The 14,108-nt window shown below is 37.7% G+C and overlaps 1 protein-coding gene and 1 pseudogene across 2 annotated transcripts; one reads left to right on the top strand and one right to left on the bottom strand.

The window, feature by feature from the left end:
• Window positions 1–960: 960 nt before the first annotated feature.
• LOC148743240 (uncharacterized) lies at window positions 961–3,511 on the bottom strand. The gene is made up of 2 exons (XM_088724725.1): window positions 2,268–3,511; window positions 961–2,190 (listed from the first exon to the last, which is right to left on the bottom strand). Exons 1-2 carry the CDS (start codon window positions 2,396–2,398, stop codon window positions 1,518–1,520), a joined length of 804 nt encoding a protein of 267 aa, XP_088580851.1. The 5' UTR covers window positions 2,399–3,511; the 3' UTR covers window positions 961–1,517.
• A 3,363-nt stretch (window positions 3,512–6,874) lies between these two features.
• Window positions 6,875–11,041, top strand: LOC111331100 (methionine-R-sulfoxide reductase B1-like; annotated as a pseudogene). The gene is made up of 3 exons (XR_015988588.1): window positions 6,875–7,033; window positions 9,301–9,464; window positions 10,210–11,041. The product of XR_015988588.1 is annotated as a methionine-R-sulfoxide reductase B1-like (transcript).
• The last annotated feature ends 3,067 nt before the right edge of the window (window positions 11,042–14,108 follow it).

Below are 14,108 nucleotides of genomic sequence, written 5' to 3' on the forward strand. Positions count from 1 at the left end.
TATGGTGTGACCAAGACCTTCACAATTTCCACACTTATAACTTTTCTTTATTCTTTCCATGCCTGCTGCTTCTAGGAGCTGTATTCTATTTTTCTTCAAAAGAATCTGTTTTAAAGCAGAAATTCCCCTATGATTTGAGGATCTAAAATAATGTTTGGATGATATATCATTATATTTTTCCATTCCTTGTTGTGTAAAATAGGATATATTTTCATAGAGTCTTAAGAATTCAGGCACATGAGCATATAGTGCATGCATGTAAGGGGTAACATCTTTGGCTTGATACAAACATAGAAACTTATCAAACCATGAGTTGATCTTATTTGTTAACTGAGTAATAGCATCATCAGTTGTAAACTCAAGCTTCAGGTCTCCAATAATTTCCATAAAACTGGCCCATAGTTTTTCCATTTCTTTAGTTTCCTTAAAGTTGGGAAGGAGTGATTGGAAATTTATGCTTTGCATAACAAGCAACTTTTCTGGTCCGGTAAGGTCTCTATATTCTAATTTTTTAGAGTCTTTATTTACTCTCCAGTCAAAGGAAATTCCAATGTCCTTCAGAAACTTTTCATATCCAGCCATATGTTTATATTTCTCCCTTGTAAACCCACTAGGGAAAGTTTTCACTTTATCTATTGCATCTTCCCTGCGAAGTTGCTGTATGAGAAGCTCAATCAAGTTGTCAGAAATCCTCAAAAATAAGTGGTGTGTCAATTATGACATGATCAATGGGAATAAAAGAAAATAAAGGCACTGATTTACAATTGAACTTTTTAGATTTTGCATTGGCAGTTATTTCTTCACATGATCTTGCACCAAGGGACCTGTCTGTGAGGGACCACTTCTTGCTGCAGTCAAACCTTTCATTCCTAGGACATTTGCACCAAATACAGGCATAGTCCTGATTTGCTGCACCCAAACCACACACACAAGCTAAGAACTTCCAGTCCCCTTCCAAAAAGTATTCAATGTCACATTTATAATCACCCACACATATTTGCTTTAGATTCTGCATTTCATCATTAAGATCTGCAAGGGTTGCCTTTAAATTATCATAGCTTTCAGTAGTTTTGATTATGGCAAGAATATAGTTGCCTTTTTCACTCATTGCAATATCTCTTTCATTTAATATTGTGTAAGTTAAATTAACAATTTTGAGCCTTTTCCCAATGTTGGTCCCATCCCCACTAATTTTAACTTTGATTTTAGTGTTAATGTTCAAAACTCCTTTCCCCTGAAGCCTGATTACTTGTTCCTCTAAACTTTCTTTAAAACTTAACTGGACTCCCTCGGCTTGGCCAGGTGTAGGTTGAAGATTCCATTTTGCATTAAGTTCTTTCAATTTCTTCTCCAGCTTATAGCTGTTTGGCATCTGTTTGGTTTTCATAGCCAGCTCATGCCAAGCCTCATTAGAAATGTTAAATTTATCTTTAATGTAGATCCACATATTAATTTCATCCAAATTTTCATCTGTCAGCTCCGTTGAGTCCTTGTCCTTTAGTGGCAGCTCGTTTTCATCAATTAAGGAAAATGTCTCGTACTGTTGAGTTTCGCCATTGAAAACTTCTACTTTTGTGGCAATAAAATCGTACAATCCAAGGAAGGATAATGTTGCCTGACAGTTTTCCTTCATCTGTTGTCGAAGACGTGACTGATGCTGTTTCGTATAATCGGTAAATTTTTTTCTTTTTGGCCGGCCCTCTCTTTCCGTCTCTCTGCAGTTTCGCAATTTTACGCGCTAGAATCTTAAATTTTTTTTCGTATTTTTTTTCGTCCTTTTCTGCTTTGTTAAGCACTTGTTCGAGTTTCTCTTCTACCTTTAGCCTTTTCGCCTGTTCATCTGCAAGGGATGCTTCCAGCTTTCTCTTTTGTCCGCGCAAACCTCTGTTCTCCTCTTGTAGCTGACACGCTTCAATTTCATTATAGAATATCTTGAATGAGTACGTCTCTTTCTGCCACTTTTCTTTAAGCTTCTTAACATGGCGACGACCTTTTTGACCAGCTTTCCTCAACGCCGAGAGAAGAAGCGAAATTTTCTTCTTGAAGACATTTACGATACGATTGTTTAAGATTAAACCTTTCAGCGCAGACTCTTCAAAAATTCTTCTTATTCTCGCCGACCAAGCAGACTCAGTACTTAAGTCGTCGATTTTCCCCTCTAATTCTTTACAGACTGTATAGATGAGGTAGCTACCAAACAAGATAGAAAAGGATCTTTAACACAATGAATCTTCGAAGAAATACACGAAACTTGAATCTATACTTACTTGTTTATTTCGTACGTAAATGAAGGGACATCTCCGGATTCCGCTCCATCGAATTCCTGTTCTATCGCACTCGCGCTGTTTATAAAGGTTAGCAGCAGAAATAGAACCAAAGCGTTGATTTCAAGGCCCATTTGCCAGGCCGAAACTTTACCGCACCCTTATGAATTATACATCAAAATACGCGGAATTTATTATTCTTTTCGAATTTGGCGGTAACGCACACATTTGAGCATGCGTTGTACAAACCTCGGCCCAGAGTCTTTGCCTTGTCTCGAAAAAATGAAATCAAAACCTCTTAAAATAGCGCGAGTCAGCAACACAAAATATTTATTTGCCAGTACAAGATTATTGTTTAACGGTATAATTTGCACCTCTACGTAAAGCTTAACAATTTTGCTTTTATAATCTGGAGGTAACAGAACGACAACGTTCTTTAAGCGAAAGAGAGAGAGCAAAATCTTCCAAAATTCGCTGATTCTTTAGTCGGTCGCGTTACAGCGGGTGTCACGCGATATCCGATAGAGCCTTTTGTTAAGCGTGACTTTCATATGATTGAGTCAGTTTGCTAGACATAACGTCTCGTAGTCACGTTCGACGCACTAAAAACTACTATAAAACGAATACAAGAATTGTAAAAACGTGTAAAATGGTATTCGTTTTATAGTAGTTTTTAGTGCGTCGAACGTGACTACGAGACGTTATGTCTAGCAAACTGACTCAATTATCGAACACGTTCCTGGCCTCGGCCCACAAAATTTCATCACGACTTTCATATGAAACAAAGAAAAAAGAAAGCTTCATCCTCGCTTTTTTTTCCTGGTGATCAAATTACAAAAGGTTTCAGGATCTGCAAGATTTCTTTCGTCTGAATGTCCAGTATACAAAACCAGGAGCTCGACTCAATACCGTAATGGCTCCTAACAAAACATTATTTTAAATACGAACATGTTCTACTCTCTGCTGAAGTTAGCCTGGGTAAGACCTCGTTAATGGGCTCCTGTCCTGGGCGAAAAATGAAAAAATAAAAACTGCAAGGGGATAACCATTTTCATTTACCCAAGTGCTAAGAACCAGTATTTGAAACGGCACTTGTCAACTCGAGGAGGCTGGATATAGTTTTTCACTTTTCTGATGCAAGATATTTAAACTAAAATTACGAAGCTTAGCTTTAACGAATCGCGATCACATTTTTCCCTGAAATAAAGATATTATTGAAGAATCAGTTTGTTGTAAAAATATTGAAAACTTCGTCGCCATGGCAACGTTGCTCGATTGCAATGCCGGGTCCAAAATTAGACTTGACTTGAATTTTCTTAAAAACTGGACGGTGAATTTATTGTAGATTTTGCATGCGTCCTTTGACTGTCTTGGTCTGCTTGACCGTTAAGTTTAAAAAAATTCTGTCAGAAAGTTTAAGGAAAAGAGGCCTTTTTTAGAATTCATCGTTAACTTTTTCCCTCTGACAGAATTTTTTCGAATTTTTGTAAAACACGCACAGAGCCGTTCAAAGTTAACGTGCAAAAAATCAAAAAAATTCACTGAGCGGAAACGGAAATACATAAGTCTAAAGTTTCAAATTTCCGAAAATTTCGACTCGACAAGATGGGCAATTGCGCATGCGCAACATTTGTGTCACGCCACGACACTTGCCACGGATGCCACAAGGTTTTGGACGTCTTCTTCGCCGAACGTCCTTCGCGCTCTTCTAAAGAGTTTTATTTTGCTAAGAGAGGTTCACCTTCTGGGTGGATTGCGCCTGGAAATGGCTGCTGCTCTATTTGCCTTCAAGTTGCTGGATTATTTTCTGCAAAGTGTCGGGATGTTTTGTTCCTCTCGGAGCTGATCGACGCGATGTGGTTGGCGATTTGCTAAGAATGGAGAGCAGTGCTTCTTTCCCACCGTTGTTGTAAAGATCTCTTAAGTTATCGTAACACAGACCGCTTTCTGCAATTTTCTGAATGATGTTTTCTTTGACGAGGAGCCCGTTATCGCCCTGTGAATAGAGCTTGTCTTTGAAAGTTTACATGCGTTCGTGGAGTCTGTCAAGAAAGTCTATGGGAGCTTAAGCAGCAGGACTTTTCTTCACGACGGAGGGCTTATTGCCGTGAGGGGACTAGATCGAGATTGGCGTTCTTGGCGCGAATTTTTTACTTTAAGCAGACTCCTTTCTTTTTCACGACGGCACGAGCGTAGAAAGCGCGCGAAAATAAAAATATGCAAGCCCGTGATGTAAACAAAGAAACGAAAATTGCTTTATGTTGTGCGTTCGCACTTGAAACAACGAAAATGTGTTCATTTAAAGAAGCTGGGGAAATGCTTTTATTAAGCCATGACATGAACGTCATCAGTGACGAAGAACTACTTCTGATGCTCGAAGCAAACACGTCAAGAAACCTCAAATTCAGCTATGGCTTGTACTAGCGATTTGACTCAGATGAAATCTCCGAGCCAGAATGTACCTATACCTGAGTTTCAATATTGTTAACCATACACTTAACAAAGTAAACAAGTCGCATGTACAGAGGTTGCCAAGAAAACTATCGGTAAAGAAACTCCTAAAAGTTTATATGAATGCGTTTTTTAACAAAAAACTGAAATTGTCAGTTAAATTTTTATTTAAGAAGACTTTGTAAATAGAAGACGAGTGTGCAGAAAGCTAGAAAGGCAAGTATTCAAGTAAACAGGTCGCGTCGAATTTAAGTGTGACAAGACAACTCTCGGCAGACAAGCTCCCGAATGAATTTGAACACAAAAACAAATAAAAATGTGCGGCGAAGACTTCTCTTTCCCTTTCTCGTGCGAATCCATTTTCAGAAGCTCTTTTTGGTGTTGACAACGTTGTGCTTTTTTGCTACGTACAGTCTAGACCATTCGTGGTCGTGCAAAATCAGCACGGAGGCCACAAGCGCCTTGTGACAAATCACGACGACCTTTTGACATGCGCAGTAGGAAAAATACTCGAAATCTCACTTCCGGTTCGCCTCCGTGATTCATGAACGCCTGGTGCTTAAGCTCCCTTATGTCTACGAAAGCGAAGGAAGCGGATTTCACATGCTGTTGTTTACAATGTCAGCACTTGTTAGCTGCAACGGGGATTGAAAGAGGACACAGTGGAGGGCACGTACATCTTCCAAAGCATCGTGTGCGATGAAATCTTCATAAAAAACAGCTTGATACACAGAAGGGAGATTGCTTTTACATGGTTTTCCGTCAGGATTGGGAATAGCGTTACCACCTTTAGCGAGTGTTTTGATGTGTGTAAGGCTATCGGCGAAAAACACTTTCTTCGACGATAATGTTTCTTTATTTGAATTTCCAGCACATCGTAGGAGTGTAGGAGTGTCGAACACAAAAGAATTATGGCCAATTAAAACGGTGTGACAATGCGTACTGCTAGAAAGGAAAGTGGTAAAAGATTGAAGACATTCGCTCAGGAGTGTACTGGAACATTCTCTTTGATCAAAGTTCTCTCACCATTCACAGTTTTGACAGTGAATTGTTTACACGAGAAGCGTAGCTGCTGATATTGCATGTAGGTAGCACCTACTTAGTGTTCCGAAAAACAGCCAAGATATGGGAAAATAGCTCCGACGATCGCGATCGTGTTTGCGGCCGGATTCCCGCGTATTTTGGTCACTTGAGAGTGTTGTAGCTTTCCGTTTTTGAAACACACTACTAATAAAGTTAGAAGAAAGTGTAGGCAGCCTACCTAGAGGCGTAAAACATAGTCTACTAAGCAGATGAAAAAATGATTCTGGCCTAAGCGCGGCGGCCATGTTTGTTTGTTTGTGTTTTTTTTTTTTTTGCATTTTTTAAAAGTCTTAGTGTAATAGAAAAATCCGAGCCCCAGATGGGACTTGAACCCACGATCTAGTCGGATGCTCTAACCACTGAGCTACTGGAGACTCTATAGACCACTTTCAGAAATGGCTGCCGGATTGATATTCTTTTGTTTAAATTTAAATTAGCCTTTCTGGCCTCGTTCTCCAGTACAAAATTCAAAAGAATACATTATCTCAAGCGAGGCCAGAAAGGCTAATTTAAATTTAAACAAAAGAATATTAATCCGGCAGCCATTTTTGAAAGTGGTCAATGGTGAGCAAGGGTAAATTTGTGGGCCTCGACTGGAACCGGTAAAAGTCCCGGGTAAATTAGAACCCAGTCTGCGCGCGCCAAAGAATAGAAGGCAGCATGGTCGAGTGGTCAGCGTGTCGGACTTGCAATCCGCCGCTCCTAGGTTCAAGTCCCGCCCTGGCCACTACTTGGATTTGTTTCACGGTAGCCCCGAGTTTCAAATCCTCGGCCATGCTTGTAATATACCCAACTTGTTTGCCTTCGGCCAGTTGGGATTCTTAACTATGTTATTTTCAATTTGAATTATTTGTTTAAGTTGTCTCGTGGAAAACCTGTAAACCAGCTTCTAGCTAAGTGTTTCTCCACGTTAAACTGTTTATTATTTTTATTATTATTATTATTATTATTATTATTGTTATCATTATAAGAAACTATATCCAGCCTCCTTAAACTTTTAAGAGTGCCTTTATGGGGACAGTTACGTGAAGTTACATAACAAAAAACAGATTCAGCGTGTTACCGCTGTCAAGGAAGTGTCACAGGCACTTAGCTACTAAAGTTGAAACGACATTTGAAATTCCCGTTGAAACTCGTGAACGAAAAACCGTCGTTGTTGGTGGTAACTTCCGCTCGCAACATGTCGTTTTGCTCGTGGGACGCAAGCGAGAAATATAGAAACCACTTTGAAGCCGGTAAGAATTTTTAAACTATCCTCTATCGTAAACCGTAAGATTTTCCTTTCTTCACTGGACATCACATAAATGTTTATTCGCCTGATTTCTGCCAGCTAATGTTTACATGCCTATAGTCGAAATTTTTCCACAAATCCAAGATTATTGAAATTCAAGTTACGATTAAAATAAATGAACGATCTCGACAAGAGAGTTCAAATTTCTGCATTTAGTAATACATTCAAAGAGTAGGAAATTATTTTCTTAAGTCGAGAAAGTCGAAGGAATGAATTTGCCTTTTTTTTGCATGAGCCCTCCCTTCTCAGTTGATCAGAGACGCGACTAAATCTGGTCCAGTGTCTTGTATAGCCGATGCAGAGCTATGCTGGCAATTTCAAAGCGGTTGAAAACGTTTTACTTTTATTGATACACCCAAAAACTGAGCCCTTAGCCAGAGTTTGTGGTCAAAAGATGAAATAATTCGGCTGATATTGCCGCCACTATAATGCTGAGTCATGTCGTGTCATGTACACCTATACATTTGGGCCTTGAAGATAGAGCTGAATAACGTATGCTCATGCGCTACGTTTGTAGCGAGACCGGAATTTTGGGTGGTTTGCATAGTTGAATTGCTATTCTGTTGCTTAGAGACATTGTTTTCTTTGCCGTTTTTCCTTTATAGAATAACGTTCATAAACTTTTGTACTCCCCCTAAATTTTTTTTCGAAAATTATTTTCACCTTAAAAACTTTGAAAATGGGAAAATGCATTCAGTTACAACAAATAACCTTGGTCTTATGTGCCAAACCCTCACTATTCTCGCAAATTTCACTAAATTTCAAACCTTGCATGTTTGAGCCTGCATTGTTGACCTTGTACCTCTGGCACAGCATTTTGCTATTCAGCTCTGTTGGCCTTGAAAAGACAAGTCATCTTAGAGAAGAGGGAAGGAAACGGGAAGGAGGGAGTGGGACCGGTGGAGAGTGCTCCTTATCTGTATGACTTAAGACTGAACTAAAACTATCCTGAATTATTTTTTATTTATTCATTTAAGTGCTACTGCGACAAAATTTTTGCATTTTATTTTTCCAATTTTCTGGTGTTAACTTCACATTTAGACCCTAAACTATAAGAATAAGCGTAAGTTTCTTAAATTTGACATCGTTATTCCTTAAAAACAGCACCGCGAAGACATTAAAAATTCTTCTGCCATATTTGCTTGAATAACACACTGGAGAGCCCATGAAAATGACTACAGCGGTTTTAGTTGTGACATCATTGACTCACGTCGACAACATCGCGAAGGCATGCCTTTACAAGAAATACACAAAAGAAAGCTGGGGAACAATTCTTTCGAATTTTATTTTTTCTTTCCTGCAGAACCAGAAAAATAACTCTCTCCGGTCATACCAAATTAGCCACGTTTGTTGAGTCATTGACCTCACTTCTGTTCTCGACCCAGTTTCTTCTTCAAACGGAGTTCTGTAGTTCGAAGAATGGTGGCTGTTTAGATCACGGATCTACAGGGAAAATGATATTACCTCTCGATGGAGTTTTGCCTTAAGATTTGGCAAATTTGTTACTTAGGGTAAGTACTTTCAACCTCTGAGGAGAAAAGAAAAGGTGCATTTTTGGTCGCAGTAGCACTTTAATTAAAAAATATGAAAATTTGGAATAGTAGGACTCTTAATGGAGACTCTTGTTACGTTGTTAAGTGCTTCTTTTAGTGCATGTACTTTTCAGTGGGTAAATTGTCAAAATAGTACTGTGATACCATATTTTATAAATAGCGAGTATTCGAGTATTATTGGTAAAAAGAAGTTGTCAGGACAAAGTGGAAACTTCTTTTTCTTGAATTGGCTGTCAGTTTCCTTTCAGTCTGATGTAGGACTCTGATCACCAATGGGTGGGATGTGAAATTGCAACCTCAGGATGTCTGACTCCTTTTATTCCAAAGATCTCAAAATCAGTTCTCATTTTCTTCAATACATTTCTGTCAATTTTTGCTCTGAGTATTGAATACTGAATAAAACAGTATCCCTCTGTTGATTTCTTGTTTGCTCTCATCACCTTTTCCTGTTCATGTTGTTATGATGTTGGAGGGATGGAGAAATGACTTTTTGGTCACTCTTGGTAGGGAAAGAGTTGAATGGTGATAATTATTGTCTTCTTCTTGTGAGGGTGTGATAGCCATGAGGTTGGAGTTTATTATATGAGTGCAAAACTCTTTTGAAAAATTTTAAGGTATAGATTTTATTTCTCTGGTTGCATTTTGTTGCTCTTTGCAGGAATCTATGTTTGTCCCAAGTGTGGTCACAAGCTCTTCAGTGCTAAGGCAAAATACAAGCACAACACACCTTGGCCAGCATTTACGGAGACAATCAGCGTAGACAGTGTGTCAAAGAGGGATGAAACTGAAACTATGACAAGCAGTAGTGCCAAAGCTCTTAAGGTAGGGATGGGGCACTGGCCTCCCACCATTGTGGCCCAGGTTTGATTTCTGGACCTGGCATCACATGTGGGTCGAGTTTGTTGTTGGTTTTCATCCTTGCTCCAAGGGTTTTTCTCCTGGTCCTCCAGTTTTTCCCCCCTCCACAAAAACCAACAGTCCAAATTCCAATTCGATTTGGAGGCGAGTGTTTTTAACATAAGCTACCAGCTTGGAATATTGGGCAACCACATCCTACATTATTGACTTTAAATAAACTATTATTATGAATTATTATTATTATCATCATCATCATCATCATCATCATCATCATCATCATCATCATCATCACCATCATCATCATCATCATTATTATTACTATTATTATTATTATTAAATGATGACATCATCTTTGCACCTTTCCTCCAAAAGATCATGAGTAAGAAGCAATCAAAACATGTGTACGGCAAAGTTTAAAGCAGAGTTTATTGCACTTTTGTTTGACATCACATTAAGCTGTGACAATCTTCTACATCTAGCTACCCTTCAAGGAAGGGTTTTTATCTAAATTATTTATTAACTATTTATTCTATTAACTATTTATTCTGACACTTTTTCTCTAATTTCTTTAATTTTATTTCACTCCGCACCTCCTTACTTTTTATTTTCAACATAATATCAGCTGGCTTCTTTACAATTGCAATCAACATCTATTAGCTCTGTGTAAGGAACTCATGTCTCATGTTTTATTTTATTAACTTGCATTCAGGTTAGCTGTGGTAAATGTGGCAATGGTCTAGGACATGAATTCTTAAAAGATGGTCCTGATGGAGTTTCTTCAAGGTTCTGAATCTTTTCAGACTCATTGCAGTTTGTCCCCAAAAAGGATGAACAAGTCAGTGAGCCATCATCTAGTCATATGAATGGAAAAAACTAAATGGCAAAGCTACATGTTTGAAGTTCAACAGGACCTAGGTCATCAAAAACATTTTAAAGGTGATAAAGTTGGTTGTAATGATAATGATAATAACAACACATAACACATAATACAAATAATGTATACAAATTGATAAACCAGTGGCCCTGGAACGTGATGGCAACAGAATTTTTTCTTTACATCCTTGGGGGCTGCATACTTTGAACTCACAAATGCTTGAACTGTACATGGACTTAAGTTATTTAACAGTTATTTGCCAAAAGCAAAGCGAATATTGTAAAGTAATCCCTGACACTGAACAACACAATTGTCTTTCCTGCAAGTAGTCAGGTGACTAGAACAAGGAGACATGGGTATAATCATACATTATTTGGATTACATATTAAGCATTTTCATGTATGCAATTGAGACCATTCCTAATTAATGGGATTTTCTCAGTGAAAACTGTAAATTTCATGCCTATAGTGTAGTTAAATTGAAGCTGCACTGTATTTATTTTGTTATTAGTGATTTCAATGAGTGCATTGTACATTGGGTTTTTGTTTGAACTGAATGAAATGTTTAGATGAAAGCCCTTCCTTGAAGGCTATCTAGATGTGGAAGATTGTCACAGCTAAACGTGATGTTAAACAAAACTGCAATAAACACTGGTTAAACTCTGGTACACACGTATTGATTGGTTCTTACTTGTAATCTATTGGGAGAGAGGTGCAAAGATGATGTCACCATTCAGTAAATCATTTTACCTTTTTATTATCAAATCAAATATATGCCATGTTGCTGTGCATAGGGATGTAGTTAGAACACTTAACTTTCAGAGCTGTAGATTCTGTGTTTTGATCCTTGGTGGTAAAGGTTCAAACAATACTTGTAAACGTAATTGTTTATTTTTTGTTGATTGTTTTTGTCTACCTGTATGCATTATTTAGTATTCAGAAAAAAAAATTAGTTCAACAAACTTATGGATCGATCTAAACTATAATGAGACCAATCATACTTTTTTCTCTGTCCTCAAACTTTTACTTTGTTATCTCCCAGACTATGAATTATATTCTGCAATTCCATCCCAGCCAGGGACTTAACAGGTCTTGTCCCTGCCTCTGTAAATTCATATATTACAAATTTATTAAATCTACCTCGACCCTAAATGTTACATTATGAAGCTAGAGATATTGATTTTTTCATAATATTGCAATTTCAAAGAGTCGGCTGGTGTCATTGGTTCCTTTGCAGTCCTTTTTTTTTCCAGGCAATTTTGTTCTTTTCTATATGTTGGTGTTCAGTGTAAATAAGTATTTGCCCATTCAAACTCTGTCTTATCGTCAATAGTATTTCAACGTACTGAACGCTTGACCATTGTTTAAGTTTGATTTTCGTATCATAGCCAGTTTTCATTATTTTGAACTTCGTATTTTAATATTTACCATTATTTTAATTACTGCAGTTACATTTCTGAGGCTCAGAACTCGAAGTTCCATTCTATTATCAAGAAATAGAAATAATTAAAATCTCGCCATTTTGGTTACAAGATAACTCATGACACAAATTGTCTGGTCTGCCAGAAAAATTAATAAATTAGTTCATAAGTAATTACACAGCTGCTTTCATTTTGGCATCAGCTTAAGAAAAATCTTGTTTTTTTTTATGCAAATAACTTGCAGCTTGTGAATAGTTGGGCGAAGCTTTTAAGAGGAACCCTTGAAAAACTCATCTCGACAAACTACAGACCTTGATTCGTCTGGAATGAAAGGTACTAAACGAGGTGTCATTGCAATGGCCTTGGTTTAACGATTTTATTCCCATTATTATAAATTGGCTTCCTTCAGTGAAAGTTGTAATTAACGGCTTTAAGTTATGACTAAACTGTCGCAGTTGTAATGAAATGAAAGAAAACCGGTTCCCAAATGGTAAGCGTTCCCGAGTTTTGATTTAAAAAAAAACTATCAAAATTTCTTCGTTTAAACTGGTCTATAACTGCTGCTAATCTTAAGTATTCAGCAAAACCTGGAGAACTCAGAGTATTATTAAGGAGAACAAGAAGGCAGCTGTGTTAGATTAATTAATTAACACTAAGAAGCTTTGCTGTGCATTCAACTGATGTCAGATCTTGTTGGTCAGTCCGGCTGAAGTGATCACGATTTCCAGTCAACCCTCTTTACCGTGGATGAAGTAGTGTTCAAGGTAAACTATAAGGGTGCTTTTCAAATATTTTGAGGTGTTGGGTATAACACATGAGTATGATTTGTCTCAATTTCTAAACGCAATGTGTAATAGGATGTGTTCTGGGCGAAGCCTAACAAAAAGAAATACAAATTAAGATCTTTTAAACCGATTGATATTTCCTTTGTTGAAGATAGAAATTCTGCTTTAGAAATGATCCCCAGATGGAAATTTGTGTTAGCTTTCACAAATTAGCCCACAATATTCGAGATAATGGTAGGAACGTGTGCTCCGTTCTTCGCTGCCCTGACATCGCTTATTTGTGCGAAAAAAACACGAAAATTACATGCATACATACAAACTTACTTTATTGCAACTCCCTTAAAAGGTTTTTTAGTTACAAGGCTACGTAGCTATCACACTAAAATAACTAAGTAAACAACCAAATAACAAAGGTAATAAACACAGGATAGAAAATTAGTGAAATACTTCAAGAAGGAGAAAACACTACATTGGACTGGTGTACTATTTACAAATTCATATATTAATCAAAAAAAAGGAGGTTGACAATTCCTTTTCTAAAAAACCTTTGACAGAGTCTGAAGATTTAACATCGTCGCGTAGATTATTCCAGAGCCTAGCACCACTGTGTAGTTGAAAGACCGCTGTCCGGTGGTTCGACGGCACCTCAGAAATTAAAGTTAGTAATATCTCAAGTGCCAGTTTAACCCTTTGCACCATGACCTCGGCATCCATATTCGCCATACTGTTCTCTATACATCTTCTTTGGTACCGAAGAGGAGAACTTGCTTAACAATTAAAAAACATCTCAAGTTGGTGACCATTTCCTTGACTGTCATGGTCTAAATGAGTGATTTAGCAATATGGCTGTAAAGAGAAATTAAATGTTGGTCACTCTTAAGGTTTCAAATGTTTATGTCCCATACACTTATGGGTAAGATTGTGCCATCCCGTCCTTGCAATGGATGCAGTCGTGCTATTACTGTACTTCGTGGTCTCTTTAGTTTACGTTAAGCGAAGTTGTTTCAGTATTTATGCACCGTTTCACAGATGTGTTAAGTCTTCTTTGAAATTAAATTGACGAATTCTGATTATATCAGTCGCGAATAATACTACGATACTTAAGGAGACGAAAATTGTTCCTTATAAAAGGAATATCTTCATTTGGGTATAAGCTAAATTTGTTCGGCGCTGCGTCTGTTTTAATGGGCTCTTAGGGCCAATCTTCGTTTTGAAAGACTATAAGAGCCGCAGCTAATTTAAGGAAGCCGCCTTCAGCGAGGTAGATTAGTTTTTCATTTCAATTCTGACATCCTTAAAGACTAATTAAAGCCTCTAATCAAACGCGCGGTGTAATAATAACGCCTATTTCCATGCAAAGATTGCGACAAGCACTACATCGGGGAGAACAAACGGAAATTTAATACCAAAAGTGCTCTAACAGAAATTACAAGAAATCCGCACTCGCCGAACATTGTTTGCAATCTGGTCACGTTATTTCTTGGGAATCGTGAACATTATTACGTATACTTACCAGCACAAGATGGCGA

This window comes from Stylophora pistillata, chromosome 1 (genome assembly GCF_964205215.1).
Source record: "Stylophora pistillata chromosome 1, jaStyPist1.2, whole genome shotgun sequence".
In the NCBI taxonomy this organism is placed as follows: domain Eukaryota; kingdom Metazoa; phylum Cnidaria; class Anthozoa; order Scleractinia; family Pocilloporidae; genus Stylophora; species Stylophora pistillata.

What these genes read in the sequence shown, in the direction of transcription:
- LOC148743240 (XM_088724725.1), bottom strand. Translation starts at nt 2,398, where the DNA reads ATGGGCCTTGAAATCAACGCTTTGGTTCTATTTCTGCTGCTAACCTTT. An exon ending in TTTACGTACGAAATAAACAA is followed by an intron (nt 2,191 to 2,267) that starts GTAAGTATAGAT and finishes CTTGTTTGGTAG; the next exon opens with CTACCTCATCTATACAGTCT.